The sequence below is a fragment of the Vanessa cardui genome, chromosome 15 (assembly GCF_905220365.1).
Source record: "Vanessa cardui chromosome 15, ilVanCard2.1, whole genome shotgun sequence".
Lineage (NCBI taxonomy): Eukaryota > Metazoa > Arthropoda > Insecta > Lepidoptera > Nymphalidae > Vanessa > Vanessa cardui.
The window spans coordinates 11,405,449-11,424,450 of NC_061137.1; the positions used below are offsets into that span (position 1 = coordinate 11,405,449).

At 31.8% G+C, this 19,002-nt stretch overlaps 1 protein-coding gene across 1 annotated transcript; it reads left to right on the plus strand.

Annotated features, from left to right (window-relative positions):
* Positions 1-17,410: 17,410 nt before the first annotated feature.
* On the plus strand, positions 17,411-18,393 carry LOC124535697 (larval cuticle protein F1-like). Its single transcript, XM_047112006.1, has 2 exons — positions 17,411-17,572; positions 17,690-18,393. The coding sequence occupies exons 1-2, from the start codon at positions 17,558-17,560 to the stop codon at positions 18,383-18,385; spliced, it is 711 nt and encodes a 236-aa protein (XP_046967962.1). The 5' UTR covers positions 17,411-17,557; the 3' UTR covers positions 18,386-18,393.
* Positions 18,394-19,002: the final 609 nt, after the last annotated feature.

The window sequence follows — 19,002 nt, forward strand, 5'->3', positions numbered from 1 at the left end:
GGGTTACCGCGTTTATTAGTATTTGGGCTATTTTTAAAAATACCTTTTATTTTTATTTTTTTATTTTAACTGTCAATTTGACAGCTGAAGTCATTTTTACGTATCCTTTAAAAAAAGAACGTATCGTTCTATTTGTCACAAATTGTTATTCATGTTTATCCATCGAATTTTAAGGTTTCTATAACATGTAAATGTAATCATTAAAACACTTGATTGCTTGATTTTTTAGGCGAGATAAATATTAAAAAAAATATTATATGAACTCTTATAAGCAAGTGAATGAATCAATGAAGTGAATGTAATCATGCCATAATTTATTTTATATTTTTTGTTGTTTTTTATGGAATAATATATAATTTAAATCATACTAGAATACGTTAGAAAAACATCGAAATTATCGCTGTTTTAACGAACGAATGAAAAATATCTCATTTATGTAGTTCTTTTTTTTTGTGAACATTCTTAAGAATCTTTGTCATTTGAAACAGAATTTTGTTAAGACAAAGAGACAAGTATAAAAACATCACGATTAAAATATGTAATCTAATTATTCAGTATCACTTATATCGTGTGTGAACTGCACATTAAATTAAATAACGTTTATTTTCCGTTATTTCAAAAATCGAACGCGTTAATATGCCCGCGTTATATATTATAATAACAAATAAATAAATAAATATGAGAAAACATCACATAAATTACTCTTATCCCAATGTAAATGGCTGAAGCACTTGTGTTATGGAAATCAGAAGTAACGACGGTACCACAAACACCCAGACCCAAGACAACATAGAAAACTAATGGTAATCAACATCGACTCGGCCAGGAATCGAACCCGGGACCTCAGAGTGGCGTACCCATGAAAACCGGTGTACACACCACTCGACCATGGAGGTCGTCAACTTTACCTTAGAAAAATGTAGGAAAGCGCGTACTTATTACGATATTATATAAATTTGTGTGTCTAGTATTAATTCTTTTAAATTTTTTTTGCACAGATTTATGATTAGACCGATACGCAATTATATATATCGATAAAGTTTATGTAATTGTTAATGTTATTTATGTATAGTTTACAGTAATAATAAAATAAGTAGATATGCATGGAATAAAGTAAGTCTTTTTATGAAATATCAAATTTAGCAATTTCCAACAACAGTTTTAGGTAAAATACTAAAGCTTATTACAATCGTTTCCTGACTTCGATAAAGGACTGTAATGTAGCATACTTGTGAATTGGCTTTGGACCTTCTAATGCAGTGTTGCTCAACCTTTTGTATCGGGGACCCATTGGGTCATAATTATCAAGTTCTCGTACTTTACTTGGAAACTAAGGGTCACTTCAGTTACAAATACCTTCTATTTGAAGCCTATTATTGAGCGTTATAATTATTTATTTATTTAGTTCACTAGATATGTCTTACTATAAGTCTTGTGTCTATATGACGATGTATTTAAAAATATCCAATTCAGGCACAATATCCCGTAGCTTTCGTATTCTATAGCGAAAAAAATATCCATTCATAAATTCATTCAATTTCATTCAAATAGGTAATGTATTTATCTGTGGGGTATTCGAATTTATATTATAAAATTGAATAATTACGCACTATATATTTTTTGTTTTAATTTTTTTTGTCCTTTTGTATTCGAAATATGTAACGCATATCCGTTCTAACATATGAACGTATTCTTACTATACCATAAGAAACTTACAACTACATGAATTTTTGGAAATCAGTACAAATAAAAATTATAGGTACAAAAATAAACTACCAGTGATACATATAACGTTTGAGAATCGCTGTTTCAACTTGAACACGCCCGATCTAATAAAAGTCTACCTAACTAAGTAGTTCATCCTGTATGTTGAGTAACTAATATAAACCTACTAATTGATCCTGTTGTTCACGTTAATTTAGATAATAATTGGCATTTTGTAACATATACTTTAGACGCATAATAATGAGCTTCAATTAAAAAAAAAACAAAAAGGTTGATATTTGTTGACAAACTTTTTGTTTAGATAATTAAAAAATTATGAGGTATTTTAATTTGAGCGACGGAATGAGTAGCTCATGTTCTGATACAATGTACTTACACGAGAGTTCCTCAAGCTTTTTAAATTATCTATATTATTATTCCATTCGCGTGAAAACTTTATGTTAACATGTATGATTTATCTGTTGGGACTAACTACTGAGTTTCTTGTCCGCTCTTTTCAGTAGAATCTATTTTCCGAACCAGTGGTAGATTCACTTATTATGATAGTTAATGTAATGACGATTCAAAAGTGCTTGTCAAAGCTTACCTGAATAAAGTACTGATGATTTTTTTAGCTACGTGATGATTAATTATTATTTATCGCATTTAAATATAAAAAAAAATCTCTTACTTCAGAATACTGTACAAGTTTTTTTTTAAACAGAAATTAGTCTTTATTAAACCATCTTACTACAAAAATACATTGATTATATTCTATACTTAATTACTCACGTATCAAAGATTAAACAACATAGACAGTGAATTGACATTTGTTTAAATTTCGAATTTATGAATTTGTGAAAAAATTAACATTTGAATATCGGCAAAGCTGTTATCCAAACTTTCGGAGTCAATATAAGTATTAGTTAAGTCGAATAGTGTTGTAATATAAATAAAGATATATTAATCAAGAACAGTTTCCAGTGCATAAAATAGCAGAACTATTAACAAATCGCATGGAATATGTAAATCAAAGGTTTGTTTACGTTAACTCCTTCGAAAGGAATCGGGTATACGGTCATAACTTGCAATCTACACTTCTATACTAATATTACAAATGTGAAAGTAACTATGTCTGTTTGTCGCTTTTTCACGACCAACAATGAACCGAATTCGAAGAAATTTGGTGTGAAGCAAACTTGAACTCCAAAGAAAGGACATAGCTTACTTTTTTGACTAACACATGATAACTCCTAAAACGCAAGTGAAGCCGCGGGCGACCACTAGTGACAAATATACGCCTTACAACAGATAAGTAAGTTTTCATAAATATTCGACCTTTTTCATCACAGCAAAAAGGTTTTATATCGATAACGAATTCACGATTACAGCTCGTAAACTTTACAATTAATGTCTGAAATAATTACGTCGGTCGAGATCTGACGGAACCCGATCTAGTGTCGTTTGTCAACTAAAGCCTAGTTCAATTAAATATTATTATAACGTTGTGTTATTATGTGAAGACAAAACGATGGAATTATGCAATATACAAAGCGAAGTGTTTTAGTGACCCTATTTATGATTCGTTAAATAAATACAAGTGCGATCTTAAAATATTTTTAAACTTTATTTGTAGATTTTATAAATAGAATAGAATAAGAGTATTATGTGTTCTTTTAATATGTCATTAATATAACTGTTTAAAAATCTATAGCTGTTTTAGAAGTAATCGCTGAGCCATTACATTACATTGCAATAAAAACTGTATCTACGTTGTTTGAAGTTTCCATATAATTAATAAGTATCCCATCTATCCCATATAATTTATAAATAATGTGTTTTTAATTATTTATAATAAATTTAATTCAAAACATCTATCGAGAAAAACTTCCTGTATCGGCATTTATAACATATTAAAAAAAGGAATTAATTAAAAATTAATAAAATATTTTCTAAAATATATCTAAGTAAGGTCTAATATTATTATTTAGAACTTTTAGTTTGACTAAATACTATAAGTAATTAAATGTTACAGATAACTTCTTACAACCACATCTTTTTTTGAATACAAAACGCGCGAGATTATAGGTATTTTTTTTTTAAATATTTTGTCGCATCTACAGTAATTTAATTGTTAGTGAAAGACTGCACTGTGCGAAAGCGTGTGCTCTGCCAAGCCCTTGCATCACGGAGAGTGGTCCTAGATTGGAGATACTGCCCACAGCTCACAGCCACCTTTATACGTAGGTATATTGTTATTTAAAACAACTCGAACTATTGCAGGATAATAGTAAAACTAAATATTGTTGCTAAATTTGATTTGCTAGTCGGTTATAGTGCAACCAATCAGAATTATTTATTTAGCTTTTCTATGAATTTAAATAGAAATTTTATAGTGACTTGTTTTGTTTTAGACTTTGACTTTGATAAAACCTTTTTTCATTATTAAAAGATTCCACTTTTCCTAAATATATACGGGAGAAATTTTCTCCAAACATACTTTATCTCTATATATATACATATACGTATTATTACTTATCGTATTTTATATGCTACGGTCTTTCTCCAATGTATCATTTTTGCGCTTGTATTTCTACTTTCCATCTGTAAGTTTCATGTGTCAGCTTTTCCTCAATAATCTTGAATTGAAATTCCAAAAAAAAACATGCCTGATTCTTTATATGCTTTATATGCTTTATTTGGGCTTATGATTCTACGTGAAACTTTGAAAAACCTTGAAAGGTAGAAACAAGGATGACCTTTGTATTCTGAAAAAAGTGGTGAAATGAGCTCTTTTTTTACAAGAGAGAAAACCACAACATAGTAGAAACATATTTTTCCTCGAGTTTCTTTCTATAAATTTTCGTTTACTTGATTAAACATTTAATATAACTTTATGAACATAAGAATTAATAACATCAAATGCTTAAATATATGCCAATGTGAATAGAATGGTAGCAAGAGTGAGAGAACTTTTATACAGTTCAGTATATTTGCAAGAGATCAAAGGATCTATCAATATTTATACACATATTTAGCTTAATAATATTAATAATAAGCATATGCATTTATTGCAGGCAAATAATTAGTACAGTTTGTGATGATGAAACTCAGTTTTACTTTAGTTACAATTCGCCAACTAATTTGCATATTGACTTATTTGCGGCGATTGGATTCATAAATTACACTGTTTGAAAGGAACACTGTTTCCCACAGAACTGATCTAGATAATCACTCGAATCCAAAACGATGTAATCACATATCGATATTCAACTAGTTCTAATCTTTGAAGCGAGTGTAATAAGGTTCAATTTGTGTTTATCAAAAAGTCATGGCATATAAAGACTTCGATGGATCACTTTCCACGCTGATTCTTGTTCAAGGACAATTTCGGTAGCGCGTGTTAAAAGCAATGTTTGCTGCGACTATTATTAGGACCTTGCAAATTATCTTAAGAGGTCTAATTTGACAGGTGAATTGCCTAAGACACCGTAAATACTACGAATTATATGCAAACAACAAACAAACTAAGTTCCATTGAGGATTTTTGGTGGTAGAGCTTTGACACCGCCCACTTATCTCAATGTACTGCTTACCTTACTAATTAGTATTTTTTGGCACATAGGACATAAACATAATTTCTGAGTTTTCAAGGCGAATGTATTAAATTGATTGATATTTCTTACAGCAGTAAGACTAAAGAGCTGAGATGGCCCAGTGGTTAGAACGCGTGCACTTTAATCGATGATTTCGGGTTCAAACCCAGGCAAGCACCACTGTATATATATGTTTAATTTGTATTTATAATTCATCTCGTGCTCGGCGGTGAAGGAAAACATCGTAAGGAAACCTGCATGTGTCTAATTTCATCGATATTCTGCCACATGTGCATCCAACCAACCAGCATTGGAACAGCGTGGTGGAATATGTTCCAAACCCTCTCCTTAATGGAAGAGGAGGCCTTAGCCTAGCAGTGGGGAATTTACAGGCTGTTACTTTACTTTACTTTATTTTTAGCAGTATCGTCGATTAGCGATGGTAACACTTACTGTTATAGCACAGGTGATCATTTTGCTTGCTTAAAATAGGGTCGTATACAGTATGCAGTCAATAAAATAGGCTTAATATGAATTTTAAACAATATTGCTGTAATTTATGATAACAACCTCATAATTATATACATCGTGTACAAAGCCCCGGGCCTTGAACATAGTCCAAAAAAATAGCAAGGATCACAAACTATACAATAAATTTATGTAGGTACATTATATAGAAAATTTTGAGAATTATTACTTTATATTTAATTAAAACATTTTCCTTTTTTTTCCATTTTTTAAACATCCATCAGCTATCTACTAAGGTCGTATGTAGCCCTCAATAGATTCATTGTTGTTACTATAGTAACAGTGATTGCACAGTGTAACAGCTTTCTATAATTAAATAAAAAAAATTTTACCGTTTTATTTCTAGATAACTACCTTACTTTTATGATTTTTTTACTTCGTTACAATCAAATATTGTATTCGATTGTCTTAATAAAAAATAATGTCATATAGATGGGAACGAAACTCGACCACCTTGTCAATAATTTCTTATAATTATGCGCTCCGGTTCAAGTCCTTCATCAGGGCTATTGGCCCATTTATTAACTGAGGCTCTTATATAGATGTAGCTTTTTAACAATGTCATTTTTAAACGATTATTACTTCCCTTGTCATACAAAACCACTATGGCATACTATAAATAAACGCACAATTCACGAAATATATTTTTAATTTTATTCATTCGCTCATCAATTTTATTGTTCATAATTAGGCTGAACGCTCATATACATTCGCCTTAAAAATCGTATGCATAATAAAAAAATAAAATTTGTCATTGGACATCCGTGCAACTATAGTTATTAAATTTTATACATTTAATCATGTATGATTCATTAATTACATGGCGTTTCGACCATTTCAATAATTTTAGCCCTTATTGAGTTCAATATAAGGTCAATTTTATTTTACTGAAATTCTTAACTGCCTTTACTAGAGTGAAGATAGTTTTTTGTAGCATATTTGACGTAATACCACACCGTAACTTAACGAATAAGGTCTGAGGTTGAGCTGGTTTGTAAACCTTAGATAATATTTTATTAATTCCATTCCAGGCTTCTCGATTTTTTTATCGATTCACATAACGAAACACGTAAGCTATACGTCAATAATAAACGATACGTCACAATTTTTTTTGTTTCGGCTGTTATTAGTGCCAAACGGATTATATCGCCAATGCCATGTGGGAGTAATGTCAACTGTGGAATATTGATGTTTGACACATGGTATATTATAATGAACATTTTTATAATCATGAATATCGATTATTATGTTATAAGTGAATGTAAAAATCTCATCAATTTCTACAGTTCATTTTACTTTATAGTTATATTTTAATGGACTACATATTTTATATTAGACTTGTGATTAATAAAGCCAGCTTAATTTACTACTACAGATCATTATCTGTAGTAGTAAATTTTAGTAGTAAATTTATACTATATGTCTAACATATCATTATATGTTAGAAATATAGTATAGTATAAAACTTAAATTAGTCAACAATAATGGTTATTTCTACGACCAAAATACACAGTCGCTAAATAACAAGTTATTTGATTTATCTTCTGATATAATACCTAGAAATCTATAGAAGATCATATCAGTTTTTATCCTCGTAAAAATTTTTATCTAATAAAATTTATGACGAGGCAATTATTGAACCCTACTAGTGATGCTAGTCTTTTCCTTAAACTCGTAACACATAATAAAACGCTTTGTGACTGCCTAGGGGATTGATGAGCAACAGGTTGAAAAACACCGTTTTAGACAATATTAAGACTAACTAATGAAAAATTAATATCGCCGTGAGGACAGTAGATTTATAAAGTGCGGCCAGGATACCATAGAAGATTGTGTGTCATATTATGTCAGAACGCTTACCGAAGGCATCAATGTAATGAATTTGTTCTTTTTCTGATCTTTCGTAATGTACGTAGGTAAATGTGTGTACGTATGTAGTTATGTCAGTAAACGTAAAAACATAGACAGACTCAGAAAAACCGCAATTAGATGTTGAAGACACTGCAAATCCCGAGCCGCAAATAGTTGTGGCTCAAATGGCTAAATAATTCAGGATACCCTAAATATTAAATTAATTTATTTGGGAATATAATTGACTCCTCTTTCATTCCCTGCTATTAAAGTCCTCCTTACTCCGGATTCCAAAGTCTACGCAAAATACTTCGCTCCAGGCTTGTTGGAGATCTGCATGAAAGTACATTTCTTATACCATTTGTCAGTACACACGTCAGTGCAAGGCCACTTTGATTGCCTTACTCCTTAGGGCCTAATCAAAGTACCCACTAGGTACTCAAACCACGTGAATGGGCCCTATCTTTTAAGTCACATCACACTCATTTAGATCATGTTATTGACAAGACATGTCTTCATGTCTAAGGTCTCATCTATCGCGTCGATAACGGTTCATGTAATCGAAATTTAAGCTATACAGGCATTTTCTATTAATAATAATAAGTAAGTAATTTCTATGTATAATCATTGACGTTGTCAAGCTTATATCTTATAATATATAGCACGAATATTATTGTATTTATTATTTTATTTTTTGTTAAAAAAATACCCGCTTAGTTTGTTTCGCTGGTTCTTCTTAGGTTAGGGTAGTTTCTTTTCCGAACCGGTAGTGTTTAATTTCACTATCAGTAAGTAAGTGTAATGTTATCTTAATTCATATTGAATACAGGAATTTGAGTTTGAGTTGATATTATCCCCACATTACATCAACACGCGCCACTAAATATAATACTACTAAGATAGATATGTCCTTTTAACAATAATTGCACTGGATATACAAACTCTAATTAAGTTTGTTTAAAATTTAAATTTAGAATTACTTTAATAGTGTTACAATCTGTCAGTACCAGTCTAATGTATTCCTAGGACATGTCTTTGACTCATCACGTTACTAATATTATTATGCAATGATTACACAATACACAGCTTATCTAACCGTTAATCAAATTGGAGTTAGAAAATGAAATCAAGGTTATAAGTTAATAATTGTTTAACTCTGCTGCTTTCTATATAAATATTTGTCTATGATATTTAAACATAAATTTTCGTATTCTAAATATAAATTACGATTATATTCTGTTGATTTTATGAGTGTATTCGATATTCAAATTAAATAAGAAAATGTTTGTACGTTCATTGCTCGTTATAAAACTCATATATTTTATTGCTACAAAAATTTGTTACTGTTTATAAAGGTAATTCGAAATTACTTTTTCAAAGTAATATAGTCTGTCATTATGATTTGTTTCTTTAAATTAGTTTTGATTTGATTGGTTGAAAAATAACCCAATAGGATTACTTTCGTCAGTTCTGATTTTGGTCTTCAAAATTGGAATATATTTTAGACAGTAAATCAGCAAGTGCAATACTACGATATTGAATGATTTTTTATGTACCACTGCAAGTCATACATACATAAAGCCTACTGAATTGTATGAAAAAGTATACACAAAGGGTAGAATGCAGTTGCAACATATACGCTTGCAAGTCAGAGCTCGGTACAAAATACGCCTTTGTTGATCAATTGACACAATATATGTGGCATTCAATGTTAATATGGGATTTCTATTGTCTAATTATTGTGTGAACAAAGGAATTCATTCTTTACTCGTTGAAAGACAAAAGACATAACTTCGGTAATATGAGTTCTTTGAGCAGGCATTTTGATTGTTTGTATGAATTTTGCTTGCCAAATGTTACCAAATTTTTTGTGATACAAAAATAAGTCTTGATGAAACTTTGCTGAAATACGTTGCTCATAGATATTGGATTAGCCGTTTATCGTTAGTGTGTTAGTAAGTTGACCAGTTTAATTTGCTGTATTTTGGTTTGAGACTGTGACTGGCTCACTCATTTGTTTGTAGGACAAGAAGCGATTTATCGATGATTGAGAATAGTAAAAAAGCCTTAATACCAGTGTTTTAGCGACATATAAATTGTTTCAGTATAAATATAATTAGGGTTAATATTTGTTTATTTTATACAGTGATATTAAGAATATTTTTATAATAACAGTACAAGTACTGTTAAGTACAGGTATTAACTCTTTAAGATACTATCTTTATGACATGAAATTCTTTGTTGATATTTTTTTTTATTCGAAAAATGAATAATTGTTGAACGTTTCGTTTAGATTTTTATTGCCAGCGATACTTTTCTCTTAAATATTAGTAAGAATGAGTGAGGAGTTAAGGTCTGGAGCTTGTATGTGAATGGATATAGAGTAAGGGGACGTCCAAAGAAACGATGGATGGATTCTGTGAAAGACGATATGGCTGGAAATAATATTACTTGTGAGTTAACGCAAGACAGAGAAGTATTGGAAAAGAAGACATATTGCTCCGATATTAAATGAAATTGGTATAAGGGCAGAGAGGAGGATACTATGATGAGTGAGAAGTTGAGAGAAGTGGCATGGATACCAAACAGTTCCGGTTTTTTAGGGTGGAGGAATCAGTGTAACAACGGGCACAAGGGATATAACATTTTGTACCCAAGCTTGCCAGGAAATTGATGATATCAGAAATGATTAATATTTCGTGCAGTACCAATATATATGCAGTGGTGATATTTGTATCAGGTGGCCCACGAGGCAGTCCGCCTGCCTAAATATACACGATGACATAGTTGTAACTGGCATAGATTTTATACGTCTATCCAAGTTCATTCACAGTCTTCAATGGAATGTCGAAACAACGGTTAGCTGTTAATCTGTTATGTCATACGCTTTGTATGTAAAACGCGTCACACATGATTATGTTCACATTATGTTGATGTTTTTATTATCAACTGATCTGTAACTTGACTTGCCTTGTGTGACCTAGTTTAGTGCCGATTCAAAAGTCCTAGCTTCGTAATGTAGGTTGAACATTAATCGATTAAAGAGATCTATCCCGTATTCTAGAGTTAGGTTAAACAGACTAGTGGCTCAGACTGCACGTAAAGCCGCTAGTCTTGTGTCTTAATTCTTTTTAGACGTGTTGGATTGCCAAATAACTTGATAACAATGATCGAAACCAAATTAATGTGCAAAAATGATGAAAACAAAAATTTTAAAAAGGTCATATCGCTCAGGCTATTGATGTGTTCTAAACAAGCTTTATAAATAAATGTAAATGAATTTTGAATGTAATATATTATGAATAAATATAAATAATAAAGTTTTGAAATAAAATATTTATTACTGTATTGTATTGTTATTGTATTATTTCAAAAAGACTCCTCCTTCCAAGGTAAATTATCAGCGTGCATCAGTGAGTGTCGCTGGTGCTTACAAAATGTTTTGTGTGCGTGAGATGATTAATCTAGATACCTAATAATATTAATCCGAAAGTAACTCTGTTTATCTGTCTATTACTCTTTCGTGACCAAATCACTGTACAGAATTTGAAGCTTGAATTATAAGTAACTATAGGCTACTTTTTTTATGTATACCTAGCGACAAACCTCTACCCTACGAGAAAAGAAACGTTCGACAATTAGTAGTAGTAAGAAAACAATAAATTATTAATTAAACTATATTTGTAAAAGATTTATAATAATATAGTTTAATACAATAGTGTAATTTCACTTAGTGGTAGGGCTTTGTGCAAGCCCGTCTGGGTAGGTACCACCCCCTCACCAGTTATTCTACCGCCAAATAACAGTACTCAGTATTGTTGTGTTCCAGTTTGAAGGGTGAGTGAGCCAGTGTAACTACAGGCACAAGGGACATAAGATCTTAGTTCCCAAGGTTGGTGGCACATTGACGATGTAAGAAATAGTTATTATTTCTTACAGCGTCATTGTCTATGGGTGATGGCGACCACTTACCATCAGGTGGCCCATATGCACGTCCGCCAACCTATACCATAAAAAAAAAATCAGAGACATATTAAGAATTACGTATGTTATTTAGGAAAAATATGTTTATTACACTTTAGTAGCGTATGTTTATTACATTCATATATGTATAATACGACATAACTAATATTGTTCTATCCTAAATCCAAGCGCAGTTGATTCAATAAATACACATTAAAATGTCAGTGGCGTCACTTAACAAAACCCAACCTTTTCCGGCGGCTAACTGCAGGTTACGTAGCTGGAATGTCGGTCTGTCTGTTCGCTAATAAGGTTAAGAGATTTCCCGCTCGCTTTTTTCTACAAGCTTGTGATTCCTAGAAGTCGCTTCCATGTAATTCCATTACATTATAATGTAGGTTACATTTTAATTTATAAAACGGTTTGGTTATTCGAGCTTGGTTACATAAGTATATGTCTCTGGAAGTATGTTTCCAGTGCGTTATAAAGTCAGAAATGTATGTTTATTAGGGATGGGCAAATTTTCGTTTTACAACGAAATTTGGAAGCTAAAACGGTACTTCGACTACTCGGTACAAATGCTGATTGGTTCTAGAAAAATAAAACCTACTTGCACCATTTTTACTGAAATTAATATGTGATTTATATCATACTATGTATCATAACTGTAAATAAAACTACATAATATACTCGTGAACATTTCTCTTAGTGGCAACAGATAAACCTTATTGTACAATGTAATAAAAAATAAAATATCTCCTCTCCCATATGATATAGTTGGTGGTAGGACTTTGTGCAAGCCCGTCTGGGTAGGTACCACCCACTCATCAGTTATTCTACCGCCAAGTAACAGTACTCAGTATTGTTGTGATCCGGTTTGAAGGGTGAGTGAGCCAGTGTAACTACAGGCACCAGGGACATAAAATCTTAGTGCCCAAGGTTGGTGGCACATTGACGATGTAAGGAATAGTTAATATTTCTTACAGCGTCATTGTCTATGGGTGATGGTGACCACTTACCATCAGGTGGCCCTATATGGTCGTTCACAAACCTATACCATAAAAAAAATGTTAATAATCTGGGCCAATGTTGCCATAACAATATTTCTCATACTTCAACATTTGGCTTTTTTTATTCTGTCAAGATTTTTGCGACATGCAATAATTTACGCATCAATCCTTTGACATTGCGAGTTGATGTAATTTAAAAAAAAAAGTAGGCTGTCGACCGAGTGATCTCGTTTTGTTAAATAATAGAAATTCAAAGACGCGCGCATATACGCGACTGATTTTTAAAGCAAAACTATACATTACACCATATCAATTCGAATGTACAGAATGATATACTGTAATGTAAGGATTTTAAAAAAAAAAATTGCTACATTTAAAGAAAATAAACATTTAAATATAGAATTAATAAATTTAACGTAACAAAAAGGTAAGTGTATATAGTCAGTGTTCTATATTCGAAGTTTCGTGATAAATTTAAAGGCATAGAGTGTAGAGTCGTTTAATATTACTTTTAACAGCCAGTAACAGCCTTTACTAGCACAATACTCCACTTCTGAATTATATCCACGTGCGAGGGGCAGATTTTCATCTGAAACCTGCACATTTATTTTGTATTTTTCTTCCACCGTCAAGCACGAGATGCAATAAAAAAAGCACTTAAAATTAAGTTTTGCCCGAATTTGACTCCGAATTATTGGTTAAGATTCATGTATGTTATCTACTTTAAATAATGTATTATTTTTATCGATGAGAAATTAGTGATCAGTAATACAGATCGATGCCACTTTGCTAATACAGTTCACTTGGAATATATACTGAGTATCTTGCAAGTTTTTCTCGGAATGATCTGCATTGCGAAGCGATGGCGAGCGTTTATTTAAATTATGACTTACAAGCATTAAAACAATTTATACTTTCATAATTATATATTAAATTAAATGAATACCGAAATAGAACAAAATAAACTGGATCACCAGTTACCAGTGATAATAAATGGCTAATCCAATATTTATGAGAACAGTTGACCAATTGAAGTTGCCTTAAGAATTAATCATATAATAAAATATATTAATTACTAGCAACTCATCCCGGCTTCATATGGGTACAATAAAGGCAACTTTTAGGTAGAAGAATTAACACAGAAAGAAAAAGTATTTTCTTTGCTGTTTACTAAAGTTGAATTTATATCAAATCAAATCAAAATTAACTTTATTTAAGTTAGCTTTTACAAGCACTTTTGAATTGTCATTTTACAATTAAGGGAAGCTACCACCGGTTCAGAAAGTAGATTCTACCGAGAAGAACCGTCAAGAAATTCAGTAGGTACCATTTTTTTAACATTTAAAATATGGTTATCTATGATATGTATTAACAGTGTCGACATGAGGGGAGGCGCGGCTGTGATTGCGAACGATTTCTGGAATCTCCTGCCTCCCGTGCTGTTTTAATACCACACATATATCATTAGGGTCGATCCTCAATGCCCTAACCGCTCGCTACAAAAAGTTACTAATGAAAGGACATGCTTGTTTTCTGACCAAGAATCCTGACACTGGTCAAATATAAAAGCTGGCAGCAACCTGGGGTGGCTCGATGATGGCCAGCCCTGTGTAATATACTAGTAAGCCTTCCTCTTGAATTCCTCTGTTTATTAATGAGAATTGCATCGTTTGAAAAATCAAAACGTATAGACCGGGATACAACTTTGTTTTATTCAATGAAGATGATATAACTATCGGATAACAAAAGAATATCTTTATTATATTTTGATTCATAATTGTATACATAATATGTTTGCGGTTAAACATATTTACTTATTTTACTTGTTAGTTTAGTATTGTACATTTACAATACAATTATTGAAACGTCAATCTGAAGTGGCTTTGATTCACGTTGCATTTAATTTCGACAGAGTTTACGCAAATTTAAGGCATTCGTGTGGACGTCGGTGGCTCGATGCATATTTATGAGAGCTTTCTTGATAGTCTAAGCTCTGGTTGTGGTAAATGGAATATAATTTGATTTTCCTGTTCGTTACATATGTATATTATACAGTTATTGATGATAAAATTAATTTTAATCATATATTTATCTTAATATTGTGTTACCTTATGTACTCATACTTTATATAAATTTTGATTGTTTATTTGAATTCCTTCATACTTTATATTTGCTTTATATTGTTGTTACAGAATATTTGTTCAAATTAATGGTATATTATTATTTCGTTCATTTACTGTTATCGTTTTAGTTATCCATAACTGAGCAATATTCCAATAAAATAATGTGGAGCATGTTCCAAACTTTTTCCTCAAAGTAGTAGTAAAATAAACAGCCCGTAAATTTCTCACTGCTGGGATAAGGCTTCCTCTTCCATTAAGGAGAGGGTTTGGAACATATCCACCACGCTGTTCCAATGCGGGTTGGTGGAATGCACATGTGGCCGAATTTCGATGGAATTAGACACATGCATATTCGAAATGAATTATAAACACAAATTAAGCACATATATATAGTGGTGCTTGCCTAGGTTTGAATTCGCAAACATCGGTTAAGATGCACGCGTTCTAACCACTGGGCGATCTTAGCTCGTGTCCACTCAAAGGTAGAGTAGAAATTTAAAGACTGTTGTTGTTGAGCAATATTCAACGTCCGTGTGAGAGCGCCCTTACTTATTTCACTATAGAGTTTCACTACGAAGTTTTTGTTTTGTTACCAATAATATATTCGGATTCATTATTACTAGTCCCTCGGCATAGATAGTCTAACTCTAACATGTACAATATTAACAAATATTATGTATACTCGAATTTTGACATATATTTTACTAGTTTTTATTAAACCAATCTAAACTTTAAAATATTAGTTTAGATTGGATTGGATTGGACAGAGTTACTTTCACATTTTTATATATGTGAAAAAATCTGTCTGTCTGTAAAACAATGAAACGAATTCGATAAAACTTGAGCTCCAAGAAAAGATAAAAGCTACTTCTTTGTCTAACACGTGACAATCAACCCCAAAAACACGAGCTAAGCCGCAAGCAACAACTAGTATATTTCTAACAGATAAGTTAACACATTGCACGATGAAGCCTCGTACTACGCAAGTCATTGAGAGATATTTGAAATTCCGGCGTCAATCATGCTACGGATGAATTGAAATATCACCGCCCGCCTTGTAGGGAATCCTTCGTTTGGCAACTGTTCAAATGTGTTACGTTGAGAGGAAAGTTTTAAATTTTAAGTAACATTTAGAATTACTTATTCCTATACTAGGCTCTCTATGTAGATATGCTCGAAAATGCTACAGTTTTTTGGAACTTAAAAGTATTGACTAGATGTCAGGTTTTGTTTATGCATTTGTTGTTGATCCTTGTACCAATTTTTTAAGAATATATATATCATATATACATATACAATTAACATATACATATCAATGAATATGATATGTAACGGATGTTACAAATTATTTACTAAAATGTACGGATTACAGAAAATTTTAATTTTTCATTAAAAGTTAGATGGATTCGAAATAAAAAAAAAAATATATGTTTTCGAATTCTAACTTCTCTATTACAAATGAAAAAAGCCCTCAAGTGCGCCAGCGTGAAGATAACAATTGTTTTTTTTCCATGCAGAATAATTTCATACATAGTCATATAATTGTTCATCAGAAAGGTATAGGTACTTCTGAGTTTTAGGCATATTTTCTTTATATATGTTTCGAATCTTTAAACGGAATGATTTATTTAAATTGTTTTGGAGTTACAATTAATTCATTTGCTTTTTTGGTAATACTTTATAACTTCACTGCCTAAAATAAATGAATAGCTTTGAAGAGATTACGCCATTTTCAAACTAAGAAACCGACTTAAAACGATAAATTTAAAGTTGAAAAAGTTCCATGAGTGTACTATTTTGTACTTGTATCTTAAAAGGAGATCTAGGTAGACCGAAAACAACTTAATAATAGAATGTTACATAACGCCGATTACGAGCTATTACGTTTACATCTGGTCTGGATCTAGACCTGTTTTGCCTCTGGAAGTACTCCTTGATACGAGCATAAGTTGATAAGCGGTATAAGATTATATCGAGCTGTTAGCACCTCCGAGAAATATGTAATTTTGCTATAATTGTTTTTGATTATAGGTATTTGTATTCGTTTATTTAAGATTGATCACGTTTATTGGATGGTATACACTTATTTATTTTTTATCATCATACTTGATATCTTTAATTATTATTTTACTTTACGTGATTTAACTATGAAATGTCCGGATCAAATTATAGCGACAGAAATTAATGTCAACAATTAAGCGTGTTTGTCTTTAATTTATATTAATATTATAGATGTGAAAGTAACTATGTCTCTCTGTCTGTCTATCACTCTTTCACTGGTGAACAGAATTTGAAGAAATTTGGTATGAAGCAAGCTTGAACTTCTAGAAAGGACATATACTTTTTTGTATAATACATGACAACCAATACCCAAAAACACGCGCGAAGCCCCGGGCGACTTCTAGTATTTCATATGCATATGTGTGTGCACCTATTCAGATACAATCTCTCTTCTTCCCGTCATAGTCTCTTTGGACGTCGAACTGATTATATGATATCATACAAGAGTGCAATACTTCTTTACTTTAAACTCTACTTAAGGAATTATGAAACTACAATTTATTATATATTTCACAATTTTTATGTCTCCTTTAGTCGTATCAGCTAATATAGATATCTGATTTTCCTGCTTTCTTTGGTCAGTAGGGTGTAAATGAATCTCAAAAGAGTTCCTGAACTAGACTCCGACCGACGCTCACATGTATAAATACCTTTACACTTATGACTCACGTCACTTACATTCGAAGCTTCAATTACATCGGACTTAAAATATATTTGTAAAATGTCGCGTTTAATAGTAAGTTTATTAAATACAACATCGTAATCATTATGAAAAATATTAAAAATTAATTGAGTATTAAGTTTATAATAGAATGATTTGATTTATTATTTAATATATTTTATACAATTTCAGGTCCTAATATGTTTGTGCTTCGTGCTTGCACAAGCAAAAACAGAGACTAAGAAAAGAGAAGCATCTGCGTCCTACCCTATTCCAACGCGGCACACCTACTCCGAGTATCACAATAGAGTTGCGATTCCAATACCCCATCCCGTCCCAGTAAGTGTTCCTAGACCTGTACCAGTAAGTGTACCAGTTGCAGTACCAGTAGACAACCCACGTCCCGTCCCAGTGGCGGTGCCTCAACCGGTGGCTCAAATTATTCCTAGACCGGTCGCAGTACCGATCAACCGTCCAGTGCCATTGCCAGTAGCCCAGGCTGTTCCTGTCACTGTTACACAGGGAGTTGGTATTCCAGTCCCCCAACCTTATGCAGTCAGTGTACCTGCTGCTGTTCCAGTCAGAGTGCCACAGCCAATTCCAATACCGGTGACCGTTCAAGCAATTGGTGGATATGGAGGTATTGGTTCCGGTGTATCAATCGGTGGTATCGGCTCTGGTTTGTCAATCAGTGGAATCGGCTCTGGAGTGTATGGCTCCGGCGTGTATGCTGGTGGATACGGATCCATAGGTGTGCCTGTATCTTCGAAAATAATTTCATCAGTTTCAGTAGCTCATCCATATATTTCATCTGGATCGATTCATGGGTCTGGTTATGGCGGTGGATATCTGTCAGGAGGTCATGGATTATATGGCCACGGACATTGATACCAAAATATATTCAAAATGTCTGCCAAATAAAGAGGCCCTTTGTATGTTTTCGAATGTTTTAACTTTATATTGTAGTCCTATGGGGTATGTCCGGTTAAAGGTCCCTTATTTTTTATGTCTAGTCCAACGCCCATTATCATCTATGGTGTATATTTTAAGTAAATAATTAATTTGTATTGAATAATTAAATATTTAAATTGTATTAGTGATTGCTCCAAAAATAATGATTGTATGGCAAGGACATTAATTTACCTTTATTTCTCATATTGTTTACAAATCTACGCTTTATTAGAAGTAAGTTAATATTAATTTGTGTTAGACTTTTTACGATATTGATTATTTTGTACATAAAAATAATTATATGATATTACCCACCTTTACATGTATTTCATTTATTGTTTTGACTGAAAAGTAACCCAATGTTAAGTCAATTCTTCAAAAGCAGACAGCTTATTTATTTTGGACCAATAAAACGGAAAATATTGTGATTATTGTGGTGAGTCGTAAGTGATACACACAAGTTTTTGTTTTAAAAGCGACAATTATTTGTTACAACTAATTATGTATCAATAAGTGAATTGTTTACGTATTCATAGTGAGTTAATTTTTTACAT